This window comes from Rattus norvegicus, chromosome 7, assembly GCF_021556685.1.
Source record: "Rattus norvegicus strain SHRSP/BbbUtx chromosome 7, alternate assembly SHRSP_T2T, whole genome shotgun sequence".
In the NCBI taxonomy this organism is placed as follows: Eukaryota; Metazoa; Chordata; class Mammalia; order Rodentia; family Muridae; genus Rattus; species Rattus norvegicus.
The window spans coordinates 30,346,900-30,374,511 of NC_141540.1; the positions used below are offsets into that span (position 1 = coordinate 30,346,900).

The 27,612-nt window shown below is 49.1% G+C and overlaps 1 protein-coding gene and 1 long non-coding RNA gene across 4 annotated transcripts in view; one reads left to right on the forward strand and one right to left on the reverse strand.

The window, feature by feature from the left end:
* Nucleotides 1-27,612, reverse strand: part of Chst11 (carbohydrate sulfotransferase 11) — a 217,675-nt gene that overhangs the window by 152,233 nt on the left and 37,830 nt on the right. The window contains exon 1 of one of the 3 annotated variants that reach the window (XM_087557119.1): nt 13,169-13,318. Coding sequence (XP_087413245.1) covers nt 13,169-13,199 — 31 coding nt within the window. The 5' untranslated portion in view covers nt 13,200-13,318. 3 annotated transcript variants of the gene reach the window in all.
* Nucleotides 21,709-27,017, forward strand: LOC148004596 (uncharacterized). Its single transcript, XR_015625194.1, has 3 exons — nt 21,709-22,465; nt 24,091-24,228; nt 24,462-27,017. It is a non-coding gene; the product is annotated as an uncharacterized LOC148004596 (long non-coding RNA).

Sequence of the window (27,612 nt, forward strand, 5' to 3'; positions counted from 1 at the left end):
CTCCACACAGACCCTATACTGTCTCCCTGAAAAGGTAATAAATGTTAACAAATTTAAAATTCTGTTGCATAATCAACACTCGAGGACTCAAAGAGACCTAAGTCTCTAATGAGGTCACAGACTATTCTAAAAGGAGGCAGAGGGGCTACAAACCTAAGTCATAGGACCTGAGGGCTCTCTTTGGTGACTACTCCCCAGGGAATGGACAGCCACACGTAGGCATCTCAGAGCAGACCTGGATGGTGGTGGGAAACCACCTGGCTGTTTGCACCAAGAACTCCAGTGCAGCAGAACTGGCCATCTTACTTCCTCTGAATCTTATGTCTCCATCCTGGTCCCAGATGATACCTTCCCAAGTTGACAGACAATGAAGCCTGTTGTCTGGGCTCTTTTTCTACTTCTTGTGGAAACCATTAGCCAGCATGAGCTCGGTAGCGAGCCTTCGCTCCCCACACACATGCGTGTAACTCAGAGTGCACGTGAAATGGAAGTGGGTGTGCCCAAACCTGACACTAAAGGGATCTTCTGTAGGTTCCTAGAACACTCTCCCATGAAGCCAAGATTGTTAGGACTGCTGCCTCTGACACAAGCTGAGATAAAGGTGCTACTGCCACATAGCTACACACAGAGGCTAACACACAGAGGGGGAGGGGCTGTGGAAGAACAGAGGTGAACCACACAGGAGGACTGACAAAGACTGTCAGTCAGCAGGGGAGGTGGGACTTAAACATCACCATAACAACCACCACTACTGGCTGGCTCTAGAAAGAGGATTTTTATAAAAGATCTTAAGATCTTGTGGAGGTTGTTGTTGGTGTCTGCGCTTTGCAGAGGAGGGAAGCAAGGCCGAGGAGGGCGATGTAAGGAACAGAGCCAAGTGCAACTCTTGTCACGATCTGAAGAACGAGAGTCCCATCCACAGGCGGCTGTGGGTGAACTGGAGGAGTCATGACGTGACGTGAGTGCTCTCCGGCAGGGAGGACTCTCACAGCCTCTCACAGCTGTGAAGCGGCTCTGGCTGGTCCCTGGAGCCACACAGTGGGTCAGAAGCCTTTCCAGAGTGACCACTGGAAGGAGAAGCTGGGCTTGCCGGGTTTGTGAACGCAAACGCTAAACTTGTACTAAACCTTCTCCCAAAGGCACGGGAAGCCTCATGAGCTCCCAAGCATCAACGCCAAACCTTTTTTTTGCTTAACATCTACACATTTAGTGCGTGTACGTGTGCGTGTACGTGTGCCCGCACGCATGCACACGCGCATGCGCGGACAACTTGAATTCCGTTCTCTTCCTCTACCTGTGAAACTGAACTCAGCTCATCACAGTGGGCAAGTGCCTTTACCCACTGAGCCTTTAGAAACCCTCGTCCCGGAGACCTTTCCCCAGCCCATCTTGGATCCGTCTCTGCCAGGCAGGGAGATACCGGGCCTTGCCGACCGCATTTAGCACAGGAGAAATAAATTGAATTGATAAGCTTTATCACGTTACAGGCTCTCTTCCACTTTTCAGGTTCATTTCCTCCATAGCTCAGCTGACCCGCTGCCACAGAGTTGACCTACCAAATGTCATAAAGGAGAGTTAATGTAATATAATGGACAGGGCTGTCCTTCCCAATCCCTCCGTGCGCGCGGCTCCAGGATGAATCTGCTTGCTATTAACGTTGAATCCAAAGCTGTGGCCTCTCGCATACGCCTATGTATACATACGTGGATTGAATTCTCTGTCACGCCATCAATGAATGCAGGGTACTGTTTGGGGAATAATGGACTGGTTTCTAGCTCTGAGGTTATCTCTGGCTCCCAGAACGTCATCACAGACACAGACAGCACTGTGCTTTCCGAACCCACCAATGCTCCCGTCTGCCTGCACGTCATCTAGCTTTAATTCCAGCAGACACCTAGCGACCTGGGCCACGAGAGAGGGGAACGTACTTTTAAGTGCCTGCCGTCCAGATGGGGTTTGTGTTCCGAGACTCATACCCTTCCGCGATGCTTGTGGGATGCAGCTCAAAGGAGTCAGTCTGAGATGTAGCTCAGACCTCTGAGGATCCCTGGACCTTAGCGGGCATGCAAATTACAACTGCACAGTGACCCAGGAAGCTAGCCCCATCACAGATTTAGTCTGCCAGAGGAGGGAAATGGGTAACATAAATGCATCGTTCATACCAGAAAGTATATGGGCCAACCTGGGATTACATGGACCTCATCCCTTCCTTCGTAGGGGGAAACAAGAAGGGGATGGTGATTATCCACTCATTCAGTGAAGTCACCACACACACACACACACACACACACACACACACACACACACACACAGCCCCACATCATCTGGAAGATCCTATGTTACAAGAATCAGGTAGAAGAGTCACTCAACAGAACAACCCTGTAGGAACTGTGGACAGTAAATGTCTCAGCATCATGGAGAAGGAGTCTTAGGAACATATTCTTGCTTTTTCCTTGTTCTGGGGGACATCGAGGCCAATTGTGAGCATTGCTGGGAAACCGGAGTCTGTTTCAAGATCGGTATCTTCTTTAGGACTCACAAAATGTCACCAAAAAGCACTGAACTAAGAGTGAGGGTTCTTAGCATGCCTTCTCCCACTCCCCTTCATAAAAGCAAGAGAGATTGAATTCAGGACAGAAATGTTTAATACATTAGTTTGCCAGATAAGTTCGCTCACCTCACAATTCTTCATTAGTTTACAAATATTAAGTGGAAAAAAATCATAATCGCTTCCACATAAAATCAGACTGTTGCCTGAGAGGAATGTAAAAAAAAAAATCACACTTCAGTTCTTTTCTTTTTCTGCTCAAAATCACCTCTTAAGACAAGCCTTCCTTTCCCCATGGACAGATTCATCCTTTTGAAAGGACTTGAAAGTCAGGGAGAAAATATGCTTTTATTCTGAATGAATGCCTGCTACCTGCTGGCCTGAAGACTGGTCCAAGAGAGACTTCCCTAAGTAGCCCCTGGGCCAGCAGTGATGCGGAGGAAGACATCTCAGAATCCCTTCTTCTTGTTGCCAATGACAACCAGTAATGGGCCTCTGTTCCATAAACAACAGCAAGCTCCAGGTTAACACTAAGAGGCTAGGGCAGCACGATCTGAAAGAAGAGAAATCTAGAAGGATCCTTGTAGTATCAGGAGCTTTGTCCCTGTCATTTATTCATCTTTAGTTGTCAAGGCCAAATAGAGGTGTTGCCATGATCCACTGGTCACATTTTCAGAATCCAAGAAGGCAACACGAAGGCATCATCCCTCCCATGCTTCAAACATCCCAGGGCTGTGTACCTGATCCCAGCGAGCCTGGAGACTGGCATAGAAGGGTGACCTTGTATGAATCTACAGCCCAAGGAAACTTGATCACATCCACACACCATTATAAACTCTTAATTCTTTGAAATGTGGGGCTCTTAGCTCCCTCTGTTCTTGGTCTGTATTCCAAGGGCAGGGTGGGGGTGACAGTCAAGTCTGTAACCAACTACAGGCTCGGGATGTGGCACTTGAATTTCAATGGGCCGCAAGGACAATGGAAGCTTGTACTAGAGTACTCAAATCTGGGGATGGCTCAGGGTTCCAGTGACTGGGGCCATCAAGCAAGAGCCCAACAGTAACAAAATGAACTTCATCTAACAGCCCTGAGACAAGGTTGTGCAAGGGATGACCTCACAATGCCACAGGCCAAAGGCATATGGTGGATGCAGACACCATCAAGAGGAAGAGGACGGAGCCGTTAGGGTGAGGGGACAGGAACGGCGATTGGCTCCACTACTTGAGGCTATGCTATACGGTTATATTCAGTAGGTCATGGGTTATTCTGTCTTGTTAAAGATGGAATGTCGTTCCTGGCATGTGTGAAGGTAGCAGCCTTAAGTGGCTAAACATCCCCTTTCCTAAAATAAGTGGTTATACTGGGGCAGGAAAGAGAGCTCAACGGTCAAGGTACCCACGGCTCTTCCAGCTCACTGCTCTTACAGACGGCTCAGATATGGTTCCCAACACCCACAGGGCAGCTCTCACAACCACCCATCCGACTCCAGCTTCAGGGAATCTACCACACTCTTCTGACCTCCACAGGTCCCAGGTAACCAAGCGGTGCACAGACATGCAGGCCAGCCCTCACACACATAGCTTTTTAAGTTTCTAAGAAATAGTCGGACATGCAAAAGTTTGAGTGGCGCCTACAGGTTTTCTAGATCCACTAAACCTAGCCAGATTCCAGAAAAATAAATGACCTATGAGGTGACAGGTAGTGGCTGGTTCATCTCATCTACATAGTGGGAGAAAAGGGAGTCTTCCCAACGGGAGCTGTGAAGTAGACCTTGAGTTTGTCAACTCTGCCAGCCTAAAAAAGGTGGCAACTCTCCCCCCACCTCCCACCCGCCGGTCAGTGGGAATAGAGGAGCTGAGGCTCAGCCCAGGCTAGGCCACTTCAGTCAAACTTCTGGAGGCAGCGGCAGGAAATCTGACTCCTGGACTGGAAGCCAGAGTATCAGAATGTGTGTCTGACGCTTCATCTACTAAACCATAATGGTCCTGGGCAGGACTGGTGGTTCTCTATAGCGATGGCCCTCAGCCTTCCTAATGCTGTGACCCTTTAATACAGCCCTCATGCCGGGGTGACCCCCAGCCATAGAGCTGCTGTGTTGCTACTCCGTAACTGTAATTGTCTACTGTTATGAATCATGATGTAAATATCTGATGTGCAAGGTATATTAGGTAGGCAACCCCCAAAGGGGTCACGAGCCATGGGTTGAGGACTCCCTGATCTAAAGAGAGACAGATTACTGAAACCATGGTTCTCCAGAATTGGGGTTTCCTGGGAATCTCACGGTGGGGAAAGGGGAAGGCTGGACTGTGAGTGTCAGCCAGGGAAGGGATTACCCCCAGGAACAGATTTGAACAGATCTAAAAGCCTTGTCAGGTGACCTCACAGCCAGAGTAGAGTGTAGACAATGTTGGGTCCGTGGTGAACAAGAAATGAAGTCATCTTCATCCCACCCTCCATTTAACCATGAACCTCACGCCAGGACTCAGAAAATGGAGTGGGGTGTGTGTGTGTGTGTGTGTGTGTGTGTGTGTGTGTGTGTCACTGGACCTATTTATTGGTTCCTCTTCTCAATGAAGCCACATGGAATACATTTTTCTCCACTCGTTATTAACACTTCTGTGTTTAATAGCATATATCCTATTGTCCTGGCTAGTTTTACGTCGACTTTACAAGCTGGGGTCATCTGAAAGGAGGGAACCTCAGTTGAGAAAATGCCTCCGTAAGATCCACCTGAAAGATATTTTCTTAATTAGTGACCAATGGGGAAGGGCCCAGCCAATAGCAGGTGGTGCCGTCCCTGGGCTGGTGGTCCTGGGTTCTATAAGAAAGCAGGCTGAGTGAGCCAGGGGAAGCCAGCCAGTGAGTAGCATCCTCCATGGCCTCTGCATCATCTGCTGCCCTGTTTGAGTTCTTGTCCTCTGAGGATGAACAGAGATACAGCAGTGTAGGCCAAATAAACTCTTTCCTCCTTGATGGGCTTTGGCATGGTGTTTTGTCATAGCAATAGGAACCCTGACTAAGACACCTATTAAAGACAGACGGCTGCATCTGGTTTCACAGGCCCCAGTATGACCTTATAAACTCTGGTACCGTGGTGACAAAAGTTTATGTGGTATCTAGAGCATTCTCAGAACATAGTAGCTAGCTATGAGTGGTGGCTCTAGCAAGCAGAAATCTGCGGCAGGAGGATTGCTGTGAGTTGGAAACGACCATGGACTACATAGTGAATGCCAGGCTAGGCAGGAATAGGTACATAGAGATAGACAGAGATACACACAAATAAGAAACAAACTGTCTGGAAATAGACAGAACTAAAAACCATAAATACACACACAACTGGAGCTGTGCATGCTGTCACTGTCACCATCGCTGTCATTCCGGGAACAGCCTTCGTGGTACTAACCACACCCGTAGGAGAATCCAGACTTAGCCTGTCTTCTAAAAGGGAGAAGGACTTCCCAGGGACAGGAACAGGAAAGACTAAGTCTTAACTGAGGCAATGGGTCGTCCAACCGTGTGCAAGGATCGGTTACACAGAGCCTGCTCTCCAGGCTTCCTGAAGAGTCCAGAACAAGAGAACTTGTATGGGAAAGGAACTTGCATGGTTTCAGGAGGCCCCAGCAGATCCTGGAACCCAGCTCTAAAAGATGTGTAGTCTGCCGTGTAAGCAGGAAGACTTCTGCCCAGTACTGGAAACAGATAGAAGCCAGGGAGACAAAGGACCTCCTGTGACATTCTACAGGGCTAGAGAGCTATCCCACAGACACTGCATGGCCATGTTTGTCCCACTGCCACAACGGAAACCACACAGACCGGACGGCTTCAACAACAACAGAGTGATTTTCTCCAAAGTCTGGCTCCGAAGGATAAGGTGTCACCAGGACTGGCTTCTCCCAAGGCCACTTGTTTCACGTGTCCTCACGTGGCCCTTCTGCATGCAAGAGTGGTCTTCTCCCCTCTCATCGGTCTATCATGCAGGTTAGGGTAGCCCTAACGACCTCATGACCCAACCTCACCCCCACTTACCCCTCCCCCTCCCCTACCCCTCACCCCTCTCCTCCAGTCCCCCATCCTGTCCCTCCATCCCCCACCTCCCCACCCCCTGTGCTAGAAACCTAAGGCCTTGCTCTACCAGGCAAGCATCAACCCCAGTCCCTAACAACCTCACGGTAGTCCGCATAAAAGCCCTATCATTTTAAACACAGCACAGTCTTTGTCTCGGGATGGGAGTGGGGGTTAGGGGACAGGTGTCTGAAAGGCACAATCAGCCCAAGAAGACACTGTGGAAGGCCTGTAGGAAGGAGAATAGCACAAACAGGCTTTCCTTTTTAGGAAGACAAGTGGTGGCTCTGAGATTGGCATGCCAGGCCACTAGGGACCCAGAGCAGGAAGGTGGAGACTCTGCAACCCAGGGAAAAAAAGAAACAGAATGTGATTACTGGACAGAGGCCTTTTTTTTTTTTTTTTTTTTTTTTTTTTTTTTTTTTGCTTAAGACCAGGCTGTGGTTTATGTACTGCAAAAGCCCTGCTGTGCTCTGCTGGGTGGAGTCCCCTGGTCTGCCCTTCAGGCATATTCCCAGGCTGGCCCTGCCTGGTCACCCGTAGCTGCCTGGGCCCTGGGAACACCCAGGAGCGAAACAGGCATTGTCCCAGGAGTCAAAATCAAAACAATGGAGCGGAGGAATCCGAGGCCAAGAGCCAGCTCTGCAGAGTAGAACAGTGCAGCTTAGAGGCCTCCAAGGACCCATCAAGGCTCCTCTAACAAGCACCCCTCAAATAAAGCCTGGGCAGGAGGCCCATTAACACTTCACAGGGCCAGACCTCAGGCCCTGCAGGAGAAACTTCAAAAGCACCTCAGTAGCCCAAAGCATCAGATGACCTTCATTCAGGCCTATAGCCCAGGAAGCAACTGGCTGAAGTTAAGGAAGGAGCTGGGCTCATAAATTAACTATCCCTCGGCCCCCCATATAGGGTTTATTTATTGCCATTGAAGCCAACTGGGCTCCTTAAATTTAAAAAGGACCACGGCCTCTATAAACAGTATATAGAAATACCTTCCAGAAAAAAAAATACCAAGAGAAATTCCCCCCTCCCCATCTTAAGGAAAAAAGAGGGGGAAGATCCACTTCTTGGAAATAATTCTCCCCCCCACTGAAGCGTTTGCCTCAAGCACTATATAAAATCCATTCGTGGTCATCCCTCTATTTAAAATAAATAAAATAAAATAAAATAAAATAAAATAAAATAACGTCAGACATAATTACCAATTTGTCCTTTGTGGAAATTAATTTCGAGCATGGGTTTCCTCAAGTCAGTGTGGCCTGCCTAAAAGACAAGCTAACTCACAGCGGCCAGAAACCTGTGACACGGCTGACAAGCTTGGCGGGATCCCCTCCCCTAGACAGACAGACAGACAGACAGACGTTCTCCGGGACTGCAGACTGCCCATCAGCATCACAGTGAGGACACCGATCAGGCTGCCAGAGAGATACTGATATTTTTCAGGAGATAATCAGTGGTGTAATGTCAGAGGCGTCATACATGTTATTTCCAACGAAATTGCAAGCTGTCAGTACAGGCTGAATAGCCCCCATCTTACATTCTTCCGACCCAAAGCACACGATCCCTCGTGGGCCCCAAGCACAAATACGAAATTCATACTATATGCATAGCCTGAAGGTTTGTGCAGTACAACATTTGGCGCTCCCGTGTTTTGTTTTACAATATTTAGTTTGTATGTATGCGTGCATGTGGGTTGCAGGTCCTGGGGCTCGAACTCAGAATGTCAGGCCTGACAGCAAGCACCTTTTCCCACTGAACCATCTCGTTGGCCCACACCTTGTGTTTTGGCTTCAACCTGTCACTTGAAGCCAAATATGGATTCTTCTTTTCGTCTGTGCTAAAGAGTTCAGGTTTCGGAGCACTCTGCATTCCAATTTCTTGGAACCTCATGTGCTCTTGTCTTTCTTGTTTTATTGATCATACAATCCCTCTGCCCCTTAGAAACAGAAGCAGCTTTGGATTTTAGCTTTTACTGCATCCCAGGCCTGCATTTTAGAACCTCTGAGCTCATGCCATACCCGAAATGATTCTCTCGGGCAAATGGGGCCATCACCCTCATCTTTCTGAGGCTCAGAAAGGTCACATACCTCACCTAGCATCGAACAGGTGGGAGCAGAAAAATGGAGACCAAAACCCAAATTCATGGAACACACTACGCATAACCATTCATTTATACGACTTGTCCCCGGCCAACTTCAAACACGGGACTTCGTTTCCCAGCTGGCCTCATCCTGTTAGAAGGTTTCTGTGGCTTACAAATTTCAGAGTGATTCTAGCTATGATGCCCCCTGAAGCTGGGAAATACCATTTAACAATTCCAACGAAGATTTGGAGACGCTTACATTCCTAGGATTCGATGCTATTCCCCCAGATTGTCCTTCCCTCTCTCTTGTTCTCCCTGTTAACACAGCAAGCATTTGTGCCATGCAGAGTTATGCAAAACATGAAACCCAACTCTAGAACTTCAGTTTACAAAAACAAGCAAAATGTCCCATGGTCAGGAGACCTGCTTTCCCGAACTCAAGAGAGGCCAAAACAAAATAAAACAGGCTTGTGTCAAGTAAGAATCGGATTTAAATTTTAGGAAAACATCCTGCGCCCCAGACTGTAGGCTTCTTGAGGACAGAGGTTCTGTCCCTTTTCATCCCAAGAGAAGGCACAGAACCGGCACACGACAGTACTTACTAGCTGTTTGCCAATGTAGCAGATATGGACGGTTAGATGGAGCAAGTAACCGTTGAACGGATACATGAAAGGCTATTTATCCCAATGGCTAAGCACTGGATGATCTATAAAGAACCCGTTCTCTGTATATCCTGCAGATACGGATGGATGAATGGTCAATGTGTGAAACTGAGAGACGAGAAGATATTTATTTCAATGCTCAAATAGCAGAGTACCAAGCCAAGTCGTGGTGGAGCGTGACTTTAAGCCAGCACTCGGAAGGCAGAGGCAGGTGGATCAATAAGGTGGTAGCCAGCCTGATCTATAGAAAGAGCTCCAGGATTACAAGGAGCAACCCTGTCTTTAAAAACCAACACCAAAATCAAAAGACTACCTATACATTCCTACATCTGAGTCTGTTCTCTGTCCAGATACCTACTTTTAAACATTCTAGCCCAGATTCCGATAAAAGCATAAACCAGATGCAGTTTCTGCTGGCTCTAAGGCTTGTAAGGTCACATGTGGGCTGAACTATGACCTTCCCCAAAGACAGGTCAACAGATTCTGCCAACTGAGCTCTCAATGACTGTGCATGTGCAACACACACACACACACACACACACACACACACACACACACACACACTGAACACAGGTAATCTGTAGAGGACAGCACTATGTGTTGGTACCGAAACACATTTATAATCTTCGGTGGTGTCCATCCCATTCCCAAGCAACATCTATCTTCAGGAAAGACACTTTGGGGAAGAAAGAAAAAGGGGGTGCTATGGCTTTGTGAACACAACGGTCCAGGTGTCTAGCTTCTCCCTAGCAAACTAGGCCAACAGGACTTCTAAAGATGCACCAAGGGTAGACTGAGGGAACAACCGGAGGGCTAAAGAGCAAAAACCAAGTGTAATTATCAATAATTTTTCTTTTCAAACATATTGATCACAGATAAACACGCAGCAAAAACAGGGAGGAGAAAGAGTGGGAAGGTGCTATTGACTCCGGTTTTACAAAGTAACCGTACGTGAAATGTGTCCTGTGGAAAAACTAAGGAGATAACGTGAACACCCCACCGGCAAACAAGAGAACCAGAGCTCACTGCGCCGTTCAACAACATGTGGAGGCTCACTGAAGCAGGAAGTGGAGATGGCCGTGCTTCCGGGATAGGGCCCTTCTGCCTCCTCCTCTGATATCTTTGTCCAACAGACACATTTTGATTCTTGTGAGGTGTGTCAGCTTGCACCCAGGAAGCCTCTAAACTCGGATCAGACCCATTTTCATGAAGTTTCCAAAATTCTAAGGTGGAAGCCAGAATGTGAGCCAGCCTTCCTGACTCTGAGGCACACCGGGTCTTCCACATGTTAAGAGCTCTCCCATTAAGAGTCAGCCAGAGGACCCAGCCAGGGAAGGAAGGGAAGGGAAGGCAGAAAACAAAATTTCCATTTCTAATGAGTCAAACACCACAGGTTTTCTTGTTAGACACAGATTTTTTCTTTCAAGCGACTGCCTCAAATAGCCCAGGCTGGCCTCGAACTCACAATGTAGCCAAGGATGGTCTTGATAGTATGCACCACCACAGCTGGTCTATGAGCTGCCGGCATCTGACTTCGGGCTTTGTACATGCTAAAGAAATACTCCGCTGTACTATACCTCCACCCCAAAACCATAAGTGTGTGAGTGTGGGCTCCACACGCAAGCACGTGCAGACTTTTCTGCGTGGATGGGAGAGGAGTCCACACACCTGTGCGTGCTGAGGCTTGTGTTGTACGTGCTGAGGCTTGTGTTGTACGTGTGTGTGTGGCCAGAAGTTGATGCTGGGTATCATCCTTGATCCCCCTCTCCATTTTGTTACTAAGGGAGGCTCTCGGCTAGCCAGCGAGGTTGCTCCTTAGCTCCAAACACTCATTGTCTTAATTAGCTCCTTCCTGTCAGCCTACAAACAGAAATAATGGGCTGAGAATCAGCCCTAACGTCTATAAGATGGCCAGCATCTTTAAAATCCTCATATCGCTTATCAATACCACCATGTGGACTCCATTGAGGATGTTGAGGGAAAAGAATCTATACAGCCGAGTTTCCCACATGTGACTGTCAAACCGGCACTGAGAGGACCCACTTAACAGTGACAGGATGCCGAGCCTACTTCTAGAGATACAAATGAGGTGTCTCGGGTCCCAAGTTGCAGTGCTGGTGGTATTTCCAGGCCCCACGGGTCACGTGGGTCGCTAGCCTCCCTGGGAACCCTAGCAGCCTATGTATGTGAGTCACCCCGGGCAATGGCTGAATGCCCCTACCGCCGTGTGAACACCCACCATAAGCCATGAGGTCTTGCACAACCCTTGCATGTTAAAAGCTGGAATGAGAAGAACTGGATGTAGTGAGCGGTGTGGGTTTGTAGGAGATCACCAGCCCCGAAGGTTTGAATTGCCAGCTTCCCACATAAACCCCACTCTGCGCTCCAGATCTGCACAGAGAAAAAAAAATCCCCTTCAAAGGAAGAGGAGCCCAGGAAGATGTCACAACAGCGATAAACGCATCTGAGAAGCTGGCTCCAGGACAGGGAATGTCTTCATTTAATCTCATGTTATTGATGAACGCAACTGGGAAAGAAACCGTGGAAACAGACGCCTGATAATTCTGGACTCCAGAAGAGACACAGTTTCTGGGCACAAGCTCCCGCCTGAGATGTCAGTGCCTCTTAGGAACGAGGCCGAAGAGTTCATTAGCCTGCAGCTCAACCCCCATCGCCTGGCACTGCATTCGGCGGTGAGCAAAGGGGACAGAGGCCGGAAATGCCCCACTGGCTGGAAGATGAGATCCAACTTTCCTCCAGGGACAGGAAAGGCCTTTTCAGACAGTGGAGCAAACCCTGATCCACTTCCCCAAAGTGACCGAACTCCGAATTCCCTGGGGGGGCAAAGCGATGTTGTGACTCTATACAGAGATTCTCCTTCCAACCCCTCTTCTGAGAGTAAAAGGGTAGATTTCTTCCCAAGAGGCCTTGCAGCAGAGGCCAGAGTCATGTTTTTTGGAACTAGGTTAGATGTGGGAATCAGAAAACCTTGGGTGCCCATCCACCATGCCTGCCCACCCTCAACGAAGGAGGTGTATCTTAGGGAAATGGCTTCACGGTAACTACATGATAACTACGTTGCACCTCAGAACGCCAGGCCTCTCCCTGACAGTTAACGGAATGCCGAACTGAAGACAGCAGCTATGCTGAAGGGATTTCATCCCAAAATACCGAACACAGGGAAGATGAGTCCTGTCCGACTGCAGCTACGTGCCATGGAAAAGCTTCGGAAATGCATGCAGCCCACGGGAGAGCCCATGGGTATGTGGAAAAAGCAAAGCCCGGAGGACGGGCTAAAACATCCTGCCAGGGTCACTGGCATCTAGTGCTGAACCCTCCCCATCAGGCCTGTGGATCATAAGTCGGCTCCCTGAATAAATACGTATTAAGCAGCTGTATGGGAAGAGTCAACAGGCTCCGAGGTCAACTATTATAATATCGCTATTATCATTTGGTCAACTCGGCTGGAGGAACAAAGACGCATCCAATTAAATGAATTGGGATTCCCTTAGCAGACGCAGGGAAAAGGCCACCAGCAAGATCTTGACATGTTCAGTTTTTTTTTTTTTCTGCTTTGGACTTACACAGTTCAGAACAAAAGGGCCGCAAGCCTTCAAGGTCAGAGAACCGAAGGAGTAGACTCAGAGTAGACTCCCGGACGCATACACACAGGCATGGACACACCGACCAGACTGCCTGGCTTCCCGGAGAGGACAGGGCGGAAATCAGAGTGAATGTCTCTCCGGGGAAGTTCAAGGCTGCCTCCTCCCACACCTTCTGATGGGGAACAGGGACAGATTCAGTTCTACTCACAGGAATTTATGTGGTACTCCACCAGCGTCATATCCCAGGAGAAAGATCCGATCGCTGAACAAAACCGGCATATCCCCTTCAACTCGAGCCAAGCAAACCCAAGAGGCTACAGTGCAAAATACTGATGTGAAATCAAACCTCAGAACCACTGGCCATCCACAGGTCAGGGCTGAAATAATGGTCTCCTTGAGGTTATTTTCTTGAAAGGCCTTGGGGGTGGGGGGTACTGAGACAAACACAGCAGCTATGAGTAAAAGGCATTCTGTTTGATTTTCCATGGTGTCTTCCAACCCTGCCCCCCCACCCTACACCCCAAACCACACCTCCTTGTGAAGGTCAAAAGCCCTCATGCATTTGTCCTGAGTCACCGATGTGAGACTCCACGGTGCTGGCACAGGGTTACCACCCAACACTCCGGGCCCTCCTCTCATCTCAAAGGAAGTCAGCTTTAGATAATAAGCGAAAAGGTGCTTCCTTTCAAAACTGCTGTGATTAAACTAGAAAAAAAGAAACATTAATTTTATGCCCTTATGGTAAGGGGGCCTCCTGGAAATCCTCTGAAGGAAGTCTGTAATTCAGAGTGTGGCTCGCTACGCATCGCACCAACAGGCCTCCGCTGCCACACAGCCAAGAACTCCAGTTCACAAGAAGTTCTGAGCATACACTGACAGCCAGAGCTCTTCCCAAGAGAACACACGGGCACAGACAGCAAAGGGTGACCAGAAGGGTGCCAACCTCACTGTGACGCTTTCTCCAACACTGTCACTTTACAGAAAAGAAGGAAAGAATTGAAAATAAGAGAGAGACTTTGAGAGGATGGCCCTTCCCGTTAAAATGTATAACACCATCTTTTTAAATATGTAACAAGAAACACTTTGGACTGATGGTTCTCAACCTGTGGGTCGGGACCCCTCTGGCAAACTTCTATCACTAAAGGAAATGTTTACATTGTAATTCATAGCAGTAGCAAAATTACAGTTATGAAGTAGCGATGAGGGGAGGGTGGGGGTCACCACAACATCAAAGTTCTAGGAAGTTTGAGAACCTCCGACCTGGACATTTGGTTTCGTTTCGTTTCTTTTGTTTAAGGCAAATTAATATGAGATGACAGATTAAAAACAAGAGGCCCTCAGATTCCCCTCCACACCCCCATCCCTGGCAGATGGTCTTCACGATGTAGCCTGCAGACTCCTTGACCTGTGTAGAAAGGGACCTATTGGTTATAATCACCCTTCCACCTTGTATTGCCTGCCTTTAGGTCACCCTGACACAAGCTGGATCCTTTCAGAAAAGGGACTTTCAACGAAAAAAAAAAACCAAAAAACAAAAAACATAGAATACCCCCACCAGACTGCCCTGTGGTAAGCCTGTGGGACACTGACTGATTGGTGATTGACGTGGGTGGACCCCCATCTATGGAGGTCAGTGTCACCGTTGGCCTGGTGGTCCTGGGTTCTATAAGAAAGCAGGCTGAGGGGCTGGGGATTTAGCACAGTGGTAGAGCGCTTACCTAGGAAGCGCAAGGCCCTGGGTTCGGTCCCCAGCTCCGAAAAAAAGAACCAAAAAAAAAAAAAAAGAAAGCAGGCTGAGCAAGCCATGAGGAGCAAGCCAGTAAGCAGCGCCCTTCTATGGCCTCCGCATCAGCTCCTGCCTGCAGGTCCCTGATCTGCATCAGCTCCTGCCCCCAGGTTCCTACCCTGACCTCTCTGGATGATTGACTACAAGGCGCAACATGAAACAAACCCTTCCCTCCCCAAGATGCTTTTGGTCACACCCCAACTGTCTAACCCCACTTCATTAGCTGAAGTCTTCCCCGAAGTGACACCGTAATGGCTCCCTACACATACCAGGGTGTTTAACTCTGATGGCATCTGCCCAGAACCTTCTAAGTGTTCTGAGAAAGTGACACATAGACATTATGTATCCTTGAATGTGACTTCCTTCCCAGGACCTTCATGAGGGTTCAGCAGGATCTGTCAGAGACGATTAATAACAAGCAATTATATCCTGTACTGGGCCTCCAAGAAACCAGCTCCCTCGGAACCCACACAGCTGAGAAGGAAAATACATAAAATATGGCAGTAGCTGGGGTTGGGGATTTAGCTCAGTGGTAGAACGCTTGCCTAGGAAGCGCAAGGCCCTGGGTTCGGTCCCCAGCTCCGAAAAAAAGAACCAAAAAAAAAAAAAAATATATATATATATATATACATACATACATATATATATATATATATATATATATATATATATATATATATGGCAGTAGCAACACGGTTCTGGACTCTGAGGGCTCTTTACACCACACGGTGACCTCCATTCCGGAACAACCCCAGGGCGCTATTTACTGACGGAAGGTGATGATACTCAGTGGACTCCACCCAGAGATCAGGAGGAAAATGGCTGGCTGTGGTCAGGGGTGGGTGGAATGCTATCTTTGTCTTCCAGGTATGACATGGCTGTGAACGCTCTTGAACTATCTGTATCAGAGACAAGCAAGATTGGGCTCACCATTACTCTGCCTCGGAGGGAGAGGAGTCCATGACGTCTTACCTTGAGTATCTACAGACAGCTGATACGCGCTGGCGGGAGGTGTGCCACCAGTGATATAGCCACTCACATGTCTGTGCTCCAGAAAATAACCCCTTACCTATGATCCCGATCTAAACCCACTGAGTCACGAGAACAGAGACAAGATGTGGAAGTAGAAGGCAGACTAGTTGGGACCGGAAAAGGAACGGGACAAAAAGAGTCTCATGAGAGGTGAATATGGTCAAACTATAACACGTGTGTCTGAAGAATATTACGGGAAGTCACCACCAGTCAGCTTAAGTGATAACACATTTGTCCTTCATTCAGGTCTGTCATACAGACTCCCGAATTCCTCCTGAAACCTGATCCCCACCCAGTGCAAGGCAAAACTCCCTCTCCAAGATCAGGATTAGTGCCTCTGGTGGATACCATGGGAAAGCCACAGTTCTTGAGGTCCCACAGGCCCCAGGTGTTAGAAAAGACAATGGTAAACTCCTCCCACGAAGGTTGCCAAACCCCGTGCTCTGTTCTTTACAGAGGCTGGCTTCCAGTGACTCAGCACCACACCCCCAAGTGGAAACAGTGACGGGGTGAGGAGCCCAAGGGCACTCACCCCAGAGCACTGACCTGTACCCTACAGTTTTAATTTCACTGGAGAATCCTTGAGCTCCCCGTCTGCTACCTCCAAGATTGTTTCAGAAGATGAGGCTCTGCAGATCAGACTCACCCTCCCCAGAGCACTGAGCCTGGGAAGGTCACAGTAGCTCCTGGGATGCCCATAAGTAGAGACAAGATGGTGCCCGAGTAAAGTAAAGCGGAGTACCCGGAGCATGCTCTGCCACGGCTCCTTACGGCAGGAGGAGAGGGAGCCATGGGAACAGGGAGCCACGGCTTCCATGTGCACAAAACAGCAGGCAGGAGGGAAGATGGACAAATCCACCACACGATGCTGCCCCGTCCTCTTCAAACCTGAGCAGACCAGCGGACGGAAATGTCACGCTGCCAGCCAGGTGTCCACAACGTCCCCCTATAAGCAATGTCTCTTTTTTTTTTGATGACGATGGCCCGAGGTGATGTGGGTAATCGCACATCCTGGGGGCTCCTGCAGGCAAGGAAGCCCATTTTAAGTGGATTCATATGGAGTCCCAGAGGGACAGTATAATAGTGTCACTTTAACACGCACTCTCAGCTCCTGGAGGACCAGAAGGGCCAGAAGCTGCGGACTCAGATACTTCAGTGCGGGTCTGAAGCCCAGTCTACCCACAGCTGGAGGTGAAAGGAACGATGCTCACGGATTAATAAGGAAAATGTCACATGGTGGCCACGGGCAGGTGATTATTTAGAGATACGTGCCATGCACAGCTCTGGGCCAACCATGGAAATAACCGCCCACCAAGACACAGGCAGACGAGTAGAGGAAAATAAGAGATGCCGTCTGTTGATCTGCCAGCACGCCCCTCTAGGGCCTCGACTCCCCTGCTCTGTATGCCAATGCTAGTACCCGCCCTAAACCTCACTGCTTCCACAGTGCACTCTCGACGGCTCAGAGAAGCTGAGTAACTTGCCCAAGGTCACAGTGCTTCGAAGCCACTAGTTGCTCTCAGTGGAGGTGATCTTGCCTCTAGGGGACCTGGGACACTCGCTACTAGCAATCTGTGGGTAGGTCAGAGATGCTACAGAACATTCCACAGCTTGGGACTTCCCCAGGGTGGGGCAGTGTCACAGCGAACCTCTGCTCTATCAGCCTCCAACCTTATCCTTCTCACCTGTAACACAGAGAGAGCTCCCCTTCCTGCTTATAAACGACCTAAGAGTCATGGCTTTTTAAACAAGAGTCTAAGTCAGATTACCCTGATTCTATAGACGATGACGAAAGGGGACACTGTCAACTCTCCATACACCAGGCACGCTTGGCTTTTCTTGGCCTTGCACACTTGGCTCTCCTTGGCCTTGCACACTTGGCTCTCCTTGGCCTTGCACACTTGCCTCTCCTTGGCCTTGCACACTTGCCTATCCTTGGCCTTGCGCACTTGCCTCTCCTTGGCCTTGCACACTTGCCTATCCTTGGCCTTGCACATTTTACTCACCTTGGCCCTACACACTTCATTCTCCTAGGCCCTGCATGCCTGACTTACCACTCGTGTCTCTGCTCCAACCAGGGCTCCTGAATCTTCTGTTAATCCTGCCTGAGCATCCCCCTGCTACTCAGTTGGGATTACCAAGGCTCAGGGGTCCAGCCTCATCTCCTTCACTCTCCTGTTTCTTTTTCTTCTTCTTCCTTCATCCTGCCCTGACTGCCACCCTGCCCCTCATCCCTTCCCTATCCCCCCTTCCTCTCCCCCTTCCTCCCTCTCTCCCAAGGAGCACCCTCAAGGTCTGGCTCCTCAGGTGTTCTTGTCTGTACCTTATCTTAATTCCTCAGAGAAGATGGAGCCATCACCTGTGCCACTCTCTGCTTCAACTTGTCCCATTATGTGGGACTCAGCAGAAGCTCAATAAATACTTGGGGGGGGGAATGTGATGAATAAGTTGACCATCAACTGCAGAATCCCCCCACCTTTCCTCAGGGATTTGGAAGCGTCCGAGCTCTCAAAGCTTAAAGTCATCCGGGGCCAAGATGTCCGGGTGGAACCTGCTCGTCTTGGTACAGCTACCACTGCTGTAGAAGGGGTGCAACACTTGAGGAAACTGAAGCCCAAGTGACTATGAAGGTCACTGAGCTGTGTGTGTGTGTGTGTGTGTGTGTGTGTGTGTGTCCTCTCGACATGAGAATTGCCATGCTCTTAACAGACAGTCACAAAACCTGGTCCACCATAGCTTCGGAGGTCTTCATGAACCGGTCACGGAACTGAGAGAACCAGCAGGGATGAGGCCAGCAAGCAGACCGCCAGCTCAGCAAACAGCAGGGCTACAGGACTACCGCCGGAGGTCATCCATCCCACGGGACACGGTTGCTCAGCTGGTCTCAGAAGAACAACAAACGGAGACTCCATCACCTTCCTGCTCTTTGACCTCGCAAGAAAAAGAAGCTGATGGCGTGGAAAATTGCGCTGCCCCAGACGGCAAGGGAATCCTAAAGATGGAGGTCTCGTAATGAACACACAGGAGTTGGTTTAAATAGCTAAGCCGAGACGATGTTCTTCCCCACCTAAACTCCCCAAGCATTCCCCCAGATGGCCACGAAGACATTCTGAGGTAATAGTAAACACACTCAGAGGAGGGAGAAAAAGAATCACACTTAGCAATAATCACTGAACATAGAAAGTAGTCCTTGATAATACTCCTCAAGTCCATTATAACCAGTGTGTCTGGGAGAGGTGTAAGTGTGACTGTGCTGCACACACACACACACACACAAGTCTTCAGGTTTCAAATACCAAATCAAGAAATGGCTAACCAGCCACACCCACCTCCCCGTACAAGGAACCAGGTAAAGATAACCCTGAACTTCACCCCAGGAGCCCAAGCACCTAGATCGAAAAAAAAAAATGGCCATAAAAACTCAGTGGCACAGCCCAGCATCAGATTTGCAAGCGGTGGGTCTGCTCACCCCACCCCCTCCCTAATCCTAGCATGCTTCCACTAAGGAATTTTTAAGACAAATATTAAACCCTAGAAGCCAGAGTCTGGATGAAAACATCTCAAGGGGAGACTGGCTCCTCCTGTCCTGGAACTTAAGCAGGTGCTGCTCTCTGCAACGCTGGAAATGTTTTGCCTCGCCCGTCCCTAAGCTTCTCCCCCTCGTCCCCCCTCCCGCCTCCTACTCTCCGGTGGTATGACTAACCACCAAGGCTGGATCCAACCTCTTGAGCAATAGCTCTGACTGGCTCCTTCCTGTCCAGAGAATTCAATTAAAGCCTATATTGGTAACAGAGCGTTGATTTCCCAGCCCAGAATACTTTCAACAACAACAACAAAGACGGAGGGGGATCTCCAATACCCACAGCAGACAGCAGTGACCACCCTACACAGCCGCGGAGAAAGTGTGCTCTTGGCTTTCTATGTTAACCCTCACATCTTGTTCAGGAAACAGTGCCTGGCACAGGACGTGAGACACCACGATGCTCGGTAATGGAGGCCTGTGGAACTGAGCCTGCAAACAGGACCTCGCATGGGACCCTAGGCACAAGGTATAATGACTCTGCCTCCGAGGGATCTCAGAGAGCGGTACGAATTGAAATTACACCTCAGTCACATTGTTCCTGAATAATCTATCTCGCTGTGTTTCTACCTTGGACAGTTTTGTTTGGTTTTCTTATCAAGTCGGGGTCTCTAGGTAGCTCTGGCCGCTCTGGAACTCACTATATAAACCAAGCTGGTCTCAAACTCACAGAGATCCACCTGCCTCTGCCTCCCCGAAGGGCTGGGATTAAAGGCATATGTCATTGTACTCAGCTTTATCCTAGACATTTTTTAAAGCTCTTTCTCCAATGGTGATTTTGTATAATAATAATAATAATAATAATAATAATAGTAGTAGTAGTAGTAGTAGTAGTAATAACAATAATAATAATAAATTTTTCATCCTATTAGCTATTGTGTAAGGCACCATCAGGAGCCTTAGGCGTGTTCTCCAACAGTCCTAATGGGGAAAGTGACACTGTCCCATCCTCTGAGTGAAGAAATCCAGGTCCAAAGAATAAATAATTCACTTACAATAAAAGACTCTGCCCAAGGTCATCCTCTTCCGTTAATCAGAAAACTTACCAGCCAGAACATTTCAGCTCCAAAGTGTTATTTTCTTAAAACCATTTCATAACCAAGACAGGCTTGGCATAACATCCAGCAAACACTAAAAGGCCTTGAAATTGGCCATGTGTGGACCCAGTGTAGCCGAGGCTGTCAGCCCCAATTACTATTCCAGTATGTGATTCAAACTGAGGGACCCTGAGAGGACGCAGAGAAAGCCAGCGGGACCTCCACGACACTCCACAAACCCCTCCTTTGGAGGTAGAAACAGGCATCTTTTAGGAAAGTGCTAGTTTTCATTACTTAATTATGTGTGCGCATGTATGAGGGGTGCATGTGAAAGGGCCTCAGATTCCCTGGAGCTGGGATTACAGGCAGTCGTGAGCTGTCCGTAAATGTGAGTGCTGGAATCCCAGCTCAATCCTCTAGGAGAGCACTAAGCTCTCTCTGACGGCTGAGCGCCTTCCCAGCCCCAGATATTAGTTTAGCATCTTGCTGCTTAAGCTCCAAGTTAGTTTGCTAAGCAACACCTTCCACCCACTATCACAAGTGGTACCCACAGACATAATTACCTACAATATTGGAAATGTAGAAACACCCCATGTTCCTGGGAGGCAAAGAGGAGGGCACAGGAAGGGGAAGAAGAGATTTTATTATCAAAGATGACAGCCGGAAACTTGCTTTTAAAGAGGGAACCGAATGAGGATACCAAGCTCCTGGGAGTGGAGAAGACTCAGCAGGGGATGTCCGGACACCAGCACAGTACTCAGCTTCTTTTGTTAGGTGATGTTCGGCACAGAAGGTCTAGAAAATTCACCTACCTGATGCTGTGTTCCTCATTTCAAACAATGAGTTTAAAAAAAAAACAGAAATATATGTGTTTAAAGGCCTACCTCAAACCTACCCATGTGAAAGCACACATAAATTCCCCTAAATCTATAAAATTATGACTCTCCTGAGTACATTCCTCAAATTACAAGCAGCCAAAACACTTTACAATCGCACAGTAGAACGCTGACTCTCTCTCTTTTATAAAAAAAGAAGAAAAAACTCCAGAACCTTACAAACACTCAGAGGAGTCATTAACCAGCTTCTGGTGGAAAGAACTAAGGGCATCTCGCCTGGCAAGGGAAGGCTCTGTCTTGGAAGGAGAGGCTCTCAGCTGCTGTCTCTCTCCCATTGACTTTGGAAGACACGCTGTACAAACAACACTTCCGGACGAGGAGAAAGGAGCAAAGTTTGACGGGGCCGCCATTGAATTCTACAGTTACAGACTCTCTGCAGATTCAATTCTGCTCTTGGAAGTGCATTCGCCCATCACTGATCTCAAAGGCTTTGTAAACCAGGTAAGACAGGGCCCTCTGTTCCCTGCCACCGGCATCCAGATAAGCCAGCTCCCCAACCGGCCAGAAACTCAGTTCCAAGAACAGCAGAGAGCAACATGCTTATCTTTATCTCTATAAACCGAGTCTTTGTTACTTTCTAGTGCTCTGATAAAAGCCGCCCACCTGAGCAAAGGAGTCCATCCTGGAGGAAAGCCAGGGCAGGAGTCACGAACCTGCAAGCTGGAACTAAAGCCTAGACCTTGGAGGAACAATGAACGCTTACTGGCTTGTTTCCCCTGGCTTGCTCTGTTTCTTAAACAGCCTAGATACACCTGCCTAGGGTTGGCACCGCCCACAATGGGCAGGACCCTCCTACATCAATCAACAACTAAGACAGACCCACTGGCCAATCCGACTGAGGTAATTCTTTAGTTGAGGTTCTCTCTTCCTAGGTGACCCTAGATTTCTGTCAAGTTGGTGGACAAAGCTAACTATGACAATCTGTAAACAGCAGCTCCCAAGCTGCCGTCACTCCCACTTTCTGGTTCAAAGACCACCACTGAATCACACGTCTGAAGACAAGGACCCAACACTGTATGAAGTTGACGCGGGACTTGGTTAAGATTGGCTTAACAGCAGAAACCAAATGAAGACGGACAAACCAGTGTTGCCTGTCTCTTTCTATAAAGACCACAGCGTGAAGTCTCATTAAACAGAGAGAATAAGCAGAGAGAAGCACACGCACAGGCATATGGTAAAAGTTCTGGAGAATGGATGTTGTGGGGAGTTTGTCTGAGCCCAGTGAGTGAGTCCAAGGTTCTTGTGCCAGTCTGGCTAGCTGCTGAGAAAAGAAAATATCTTTCGGGAGCCCCTGAACTTGTGTTCAGAGATGGCAGCCCCACAAGATAGAGTGAGGCAGTAGGTGGAGGAGAGCTGCTAAGTTAGCTCTCTCTGTGACTGTAACAAATATTTGAGGTGATCAACTTGGGGGGGGGAGGAAGGAGTTTTACAGGTTCTAGTCCATGACCAGTAGGTCCTGTTGCCTTGGCTAAGCCAACACACCACAGGCATCTGACAGATCAAAACTCCTCTCCCAGGGAGAAGAGGAATGAGCTTAGGACTCATTGTCCTCTCTGAGAGCACGTCTCCTGTGACCTAAAGACTTTCCAGTCAACTCTTAAGGGTTCCGCCACCTCCCGGTGGCACCTCTTCAGTCGGCGGGCTATACCATACAATCCTTTAGGGGACACTTAAGATGCAAACTATGGCAGCTGCCCGACTGGAAATACCTACTCTAGACTATGATGTAAGTGAGAAGGGAAACTTCTCTTGTTTCATTTGCCTTGATTTGGAAGTCTTAGCTGCGGAATCTAGTGTCGCCTAAAATAACACGTACGGTGTGGGACGTTCATTCATGAGTTAGGGCCCTTCGGGATCTGGGCTTACTAACTGTGTGTACGCACAGGAGGTGGATCACAACCAATCACCGCCCTTCGGGAGCACTGTCAGAGATCGGGAGCACAGTTAGAGAACACGCGAACACAGGAGATAGGACCTTGTAAGGTACAATGATCTAACGGGGGGAGGGTCACCATAGAAAAAAATGACCTAGCGGGGTCCTTGAAGATGAGCTCAGTTACTCCAGCAGCAGAAACAGCATCACACAGGAGGACGGACAAAGCACGGCCGTGATAGAACCAGCAAACATCTGGAACTGAAAGAAACTGGTAGTGGAGAGAAGATTCCGGGTCAGCTAGGAGAAGGACTAGCTGGCAGTTTATACATAATCCTGAAAGTGGCTTCTCTTTAGCCTTCCACTTTCCCCACTTGACTTCACATCCAGACTGAGATGACAGCATCGTTGCAAAGACAGGAATGAAGCTGTCTGTGCACTGTGTGGGCTGCGGAAAACTGCCATAGTTCTGTTTATTCAGGGGACCCAAATGGGACAGTAAATACAGCATTTCTCAAAGTAACAGGGTTTATTTTGCTTGGGTTTTTGTTGTCATTATCACTGTCATTGCCATTACTGTTGTTTTGCTACTGTGGGGTGTGCTGCACAGACTTGTGCAGCAGGGCAAAGTGTGAATCCCACTCCCAAATGCCAGCTTCAAGTGACCAATCCCTGGGTGCAGACACCCTCGGGTACCGTCCTCTCTCTCTCTCCCCTTGTTCAAACCATACACTTCCCATAAGAGGGAAGGAGGTAAGAAGCATCTAGCACTTGGGGGAAGGCTACCAATGGGCTCGGGGAGGTGTTCTACCTCATGTCTTGGTGCTGGACTTGACCTGTAAATGGGACATTAGCAAGCATTGTCGGGGGTGAGGGAGAGGTGGTCATTGACACGAACCTTTGACATGTTTATTAATGACCTTCAGATGTGTAATCAGTGCTTGCCCTGCACTCTGATCACCAGGATGTGTGAACAGCACTGTGCATGTGTCACTGAGGCCCGTTGGCTGCTTCCCAGGCAGTGTCGCTGAGGTAGTGACCTAAGTGCTGGCTCCATCTGACAGGTAAGAAACGGAAGAATACCGTGGGCAAGGTCTCACAGCTGGCAGAACCTTGAAGCGGGCAAAGACCCGTGGTTGTTCTTGCCTATTCCATGGTCTTAACTTCTCTCAATGCATTGCCAAGAGCTGAACCAGTCTCAGCTGGAGGCAAAACCTAGGCCTAGGCATAGGTGGGATGTCAAGGGTGGGAACAGAGACCCGCCTTACCCAGGCTAATGGAATCCATCTTTCTCCAGTTGCTGACTGCAACCTCCTGTTCGCACTCCTTCCCTACTCCCTGAAGAACTCTGCAACCACACCGGGAGTCTGGCACACCTGAGCACTCATCATCTGTCCCCACACAGCAATGACCGTGCTCTTCCCTAAAACACCTCCCGGGACTACATCTGGAGCCAACAGAGCCTCATCTGTGACAACTTGCTCCTGCTCCCCAAGTCTTTCCCACCAGCAGTCTTCTTCCTTCCCACACCACCATCAAATGGGCCACCACGGCCCCATCACAGAGAAGACATCTGTAAATACAATTCGAGAGGTCGACTGTCCTTCCAGCCATGCCTAGCAAGCCTAGGCACGGTTTCCATCTTTGCCCAACACTGGAGTCACACAGGGGACCACTTTAAACTTAGCACAGAGTTGGGCTTTTCCAAGAGGATTGGACCTTCCCCGAGTCCTCTCTGGCCCAGTGAATTGACTATCTGAGGAGGCCTGGAAGAGGTTCCTCCAAAAATCCTGGGCACCAGGGTCTGAGCTCGGCCCTCCTGCTGAGTGAGAACTCAGGGGCCTGGGATACAGTCTGGATCCCCTGGTCAAAAGCAGATTCGCAGCCCAGACAGGACGCATCATGACATCATCAGATTTCAACACAGGATCAGTACGAATAAGCAATTTAAAATCTGTGCTTCAGTGCCGAAATGTTCTGTGCAACAAAATAATTTCCCAGCCTCGCTTTGACTTGAAGCCACAGAAAGCAAAACCTGTCGGGGAAGACCATTGCACCATATGCTCCTGTCATGGAACTGGGCTCGCCAGGGCCTTGCATTCCCACATACACATTCACATATACATACATATAGCTGGCAACTGAACCAAAGGCTTCCTGCCTCTGAGGCAAGCACTCTATCAGTGAGCTCCAGCCCCACTAGGGGCTCTGGAATCTGTAATTCCCAGGTCACAGAGCTAACACATGGCACTGACAGGCTTCGCACAAAGATCCACCCGCCCCCAGGCTCAGAAAGAAGTACCAGGCTGCCTGTGGAAAGACACACGGGTGCTAATGACATTAACAAGGGAGCATGATGGTGGCAGCAGAGACAGAAATTGTTGCCTCAAGAAGAAGTTGGTTACAAATGGGACAGTTTCTCAGATGCAGAAATTCACAAGATGCTAAAAGCATCCTGGAGGACCCAGTCCTGCCTGGGCACCAAGTGTCCTGTAGCGAGATGCTACTTACAGAGAGGTGGCCTGGGTTGGGGATGGACGTGCCCCCAGGAGAGACAGCCAGAGCTCTGGAATCATCCCCACAGCAGTTGAGTCAGTCGAACGGTCTCTGCAGCCAGGAAGAAAAGCTAACATTTACTGGCTACCACCAACGTTTCATGAGCTTCCTGAGTTCAAAAGCGCGAGGCTGAGCCCAGAAAGTGTGTCACTGTTTTCAATACAAGAATCTGCCCAATAATTTCCCCCCCTTTCCTCATAAAACGATCTTTTTCTCCCAGCAAGTCTTTATTCACTTATCCACAGACCTGTGGTTTTCTGGTTAGTTCTTGAAGCAAACTCTGGCCACAGTTCCTGAAGCAAACTCTGGCCACGGAAAAAGGAAATGGATCCTGTGTCTCAAGCTAAGACTGTGGTGCCCAGAATCCACAAAAAGGGGCAGGGCAACTCCATTCTAAACCAGCACCATGGAGGGGAGTCCCAGGCTAGAAAAGGAGAACTGCTCATGGAGCACCAGGCTGAACAAGGAAGACAGCACATGGAGCACCAGGCTGAACAAGGAAGACAGCACATGGAGCACCAGGCTGGAAAAGGAGGACAGCACATGGAGCATCAGGCTGGACAAGGAGGACAGCACATGGAGCATCAGGCTGGACAAGGAGGACAGCACACGGAGCACTAGGCTGGAAAAGGGGGGCAGCGCATGGAGCATCAGGCTGGACAGTCTTTGGAGACAGAAGGCCACAGATCAAGCCAAAAGTCTCAGATCAAGTGCAAGTTTGTAGGCAAGGCCCTTAGACTCTAATCTAGAGTGGTTCTGGGCACTTGCATGGATTAGGTTTTGCTCAACACACAGTTCTGCGGTTGAGTTTTGTCACTCCAATGTACAGGCAGGTGATGCAAGGATAAGAAAGTTGACTGCCTGCCAGAGATCTCCATTAAGAAGCGGCCAATTTGTGGTCTGAACACAACTAGTCAGTGTCACTTGTCACCCTGAGAATGTCTGTGAGCACATCTGTCCCATTCGCCAGCTCCTACTTTCTTACAGCACCATTCAATCTCACAATTCAGAACTGGTCAGAGCAGGATTTGCCTGGGGACTTTCTCTTGGACCTCGAGAGTGCAGTGGGATTTTCGGTTTGGTTTGATTTGGGCCCAAACTGCATAACGACCATCTCCCAAGTGTGTCAGTTAGCCACCTGCTTTAGCAACCGGTGCTGCCTTGGCTTTTCAGCCTCACGGCTGGCTCCTAATTAACTCCCAGGTCTCCTACTTCACACATGCAGGGGTGGGGTGAAAAAAAAGTTACAAGAGTAATTGCAGAAGGGATTGATAAACTATCACTCACAAATCAAATGATCTCCACCTAACTACGTTACTGCCAGTCTTGAGAGATGACTGCCTTGGGGGGTCTTTGCCAAAGGTTTACTACATTTGGGGGTTTCTTCAACACCACCCTAACCTAGCAGGTGGGGGCCATCTAGCCAGATGTTATAAAAACCAAGAGCTAAGGGTGGATGCGGGAGTGGCTGAGGTAACTGATTGTCAGTACAAGCCCAGGTCCTACCCATAGAGTCAGGGGAAAGAGAAAGCGGTGTATACCGGCAGGAGAACAGACCCAGACTGCCTAGCAAAGTCCCTGGTACCCAACAGCACTTCCAGGGCTGGAATGGGGGTAGATCGAGAGTCTCCAGCCTCTTGCTCTCCCCCCAGGGCCAGTTTCTTTCTTCTAGCCTCTGGCCACTGAACAGGAATCTCTAAGAGCCGGTGCTTTGCAGATTGCAAATCCCCCATTCATCTTCTTGGGGCTGAGGGTGGGAGCAAGCTCTTGGCTGATCACTCAACCTGCATTCCCTGACTTAAGTCACGGACGCACAGCAGGGCACACACGTGTCGACATGAACCTGCGCTGTAGTCCGAGGAAAGTCAGCGACACACCCGAGGTCAAGCCTC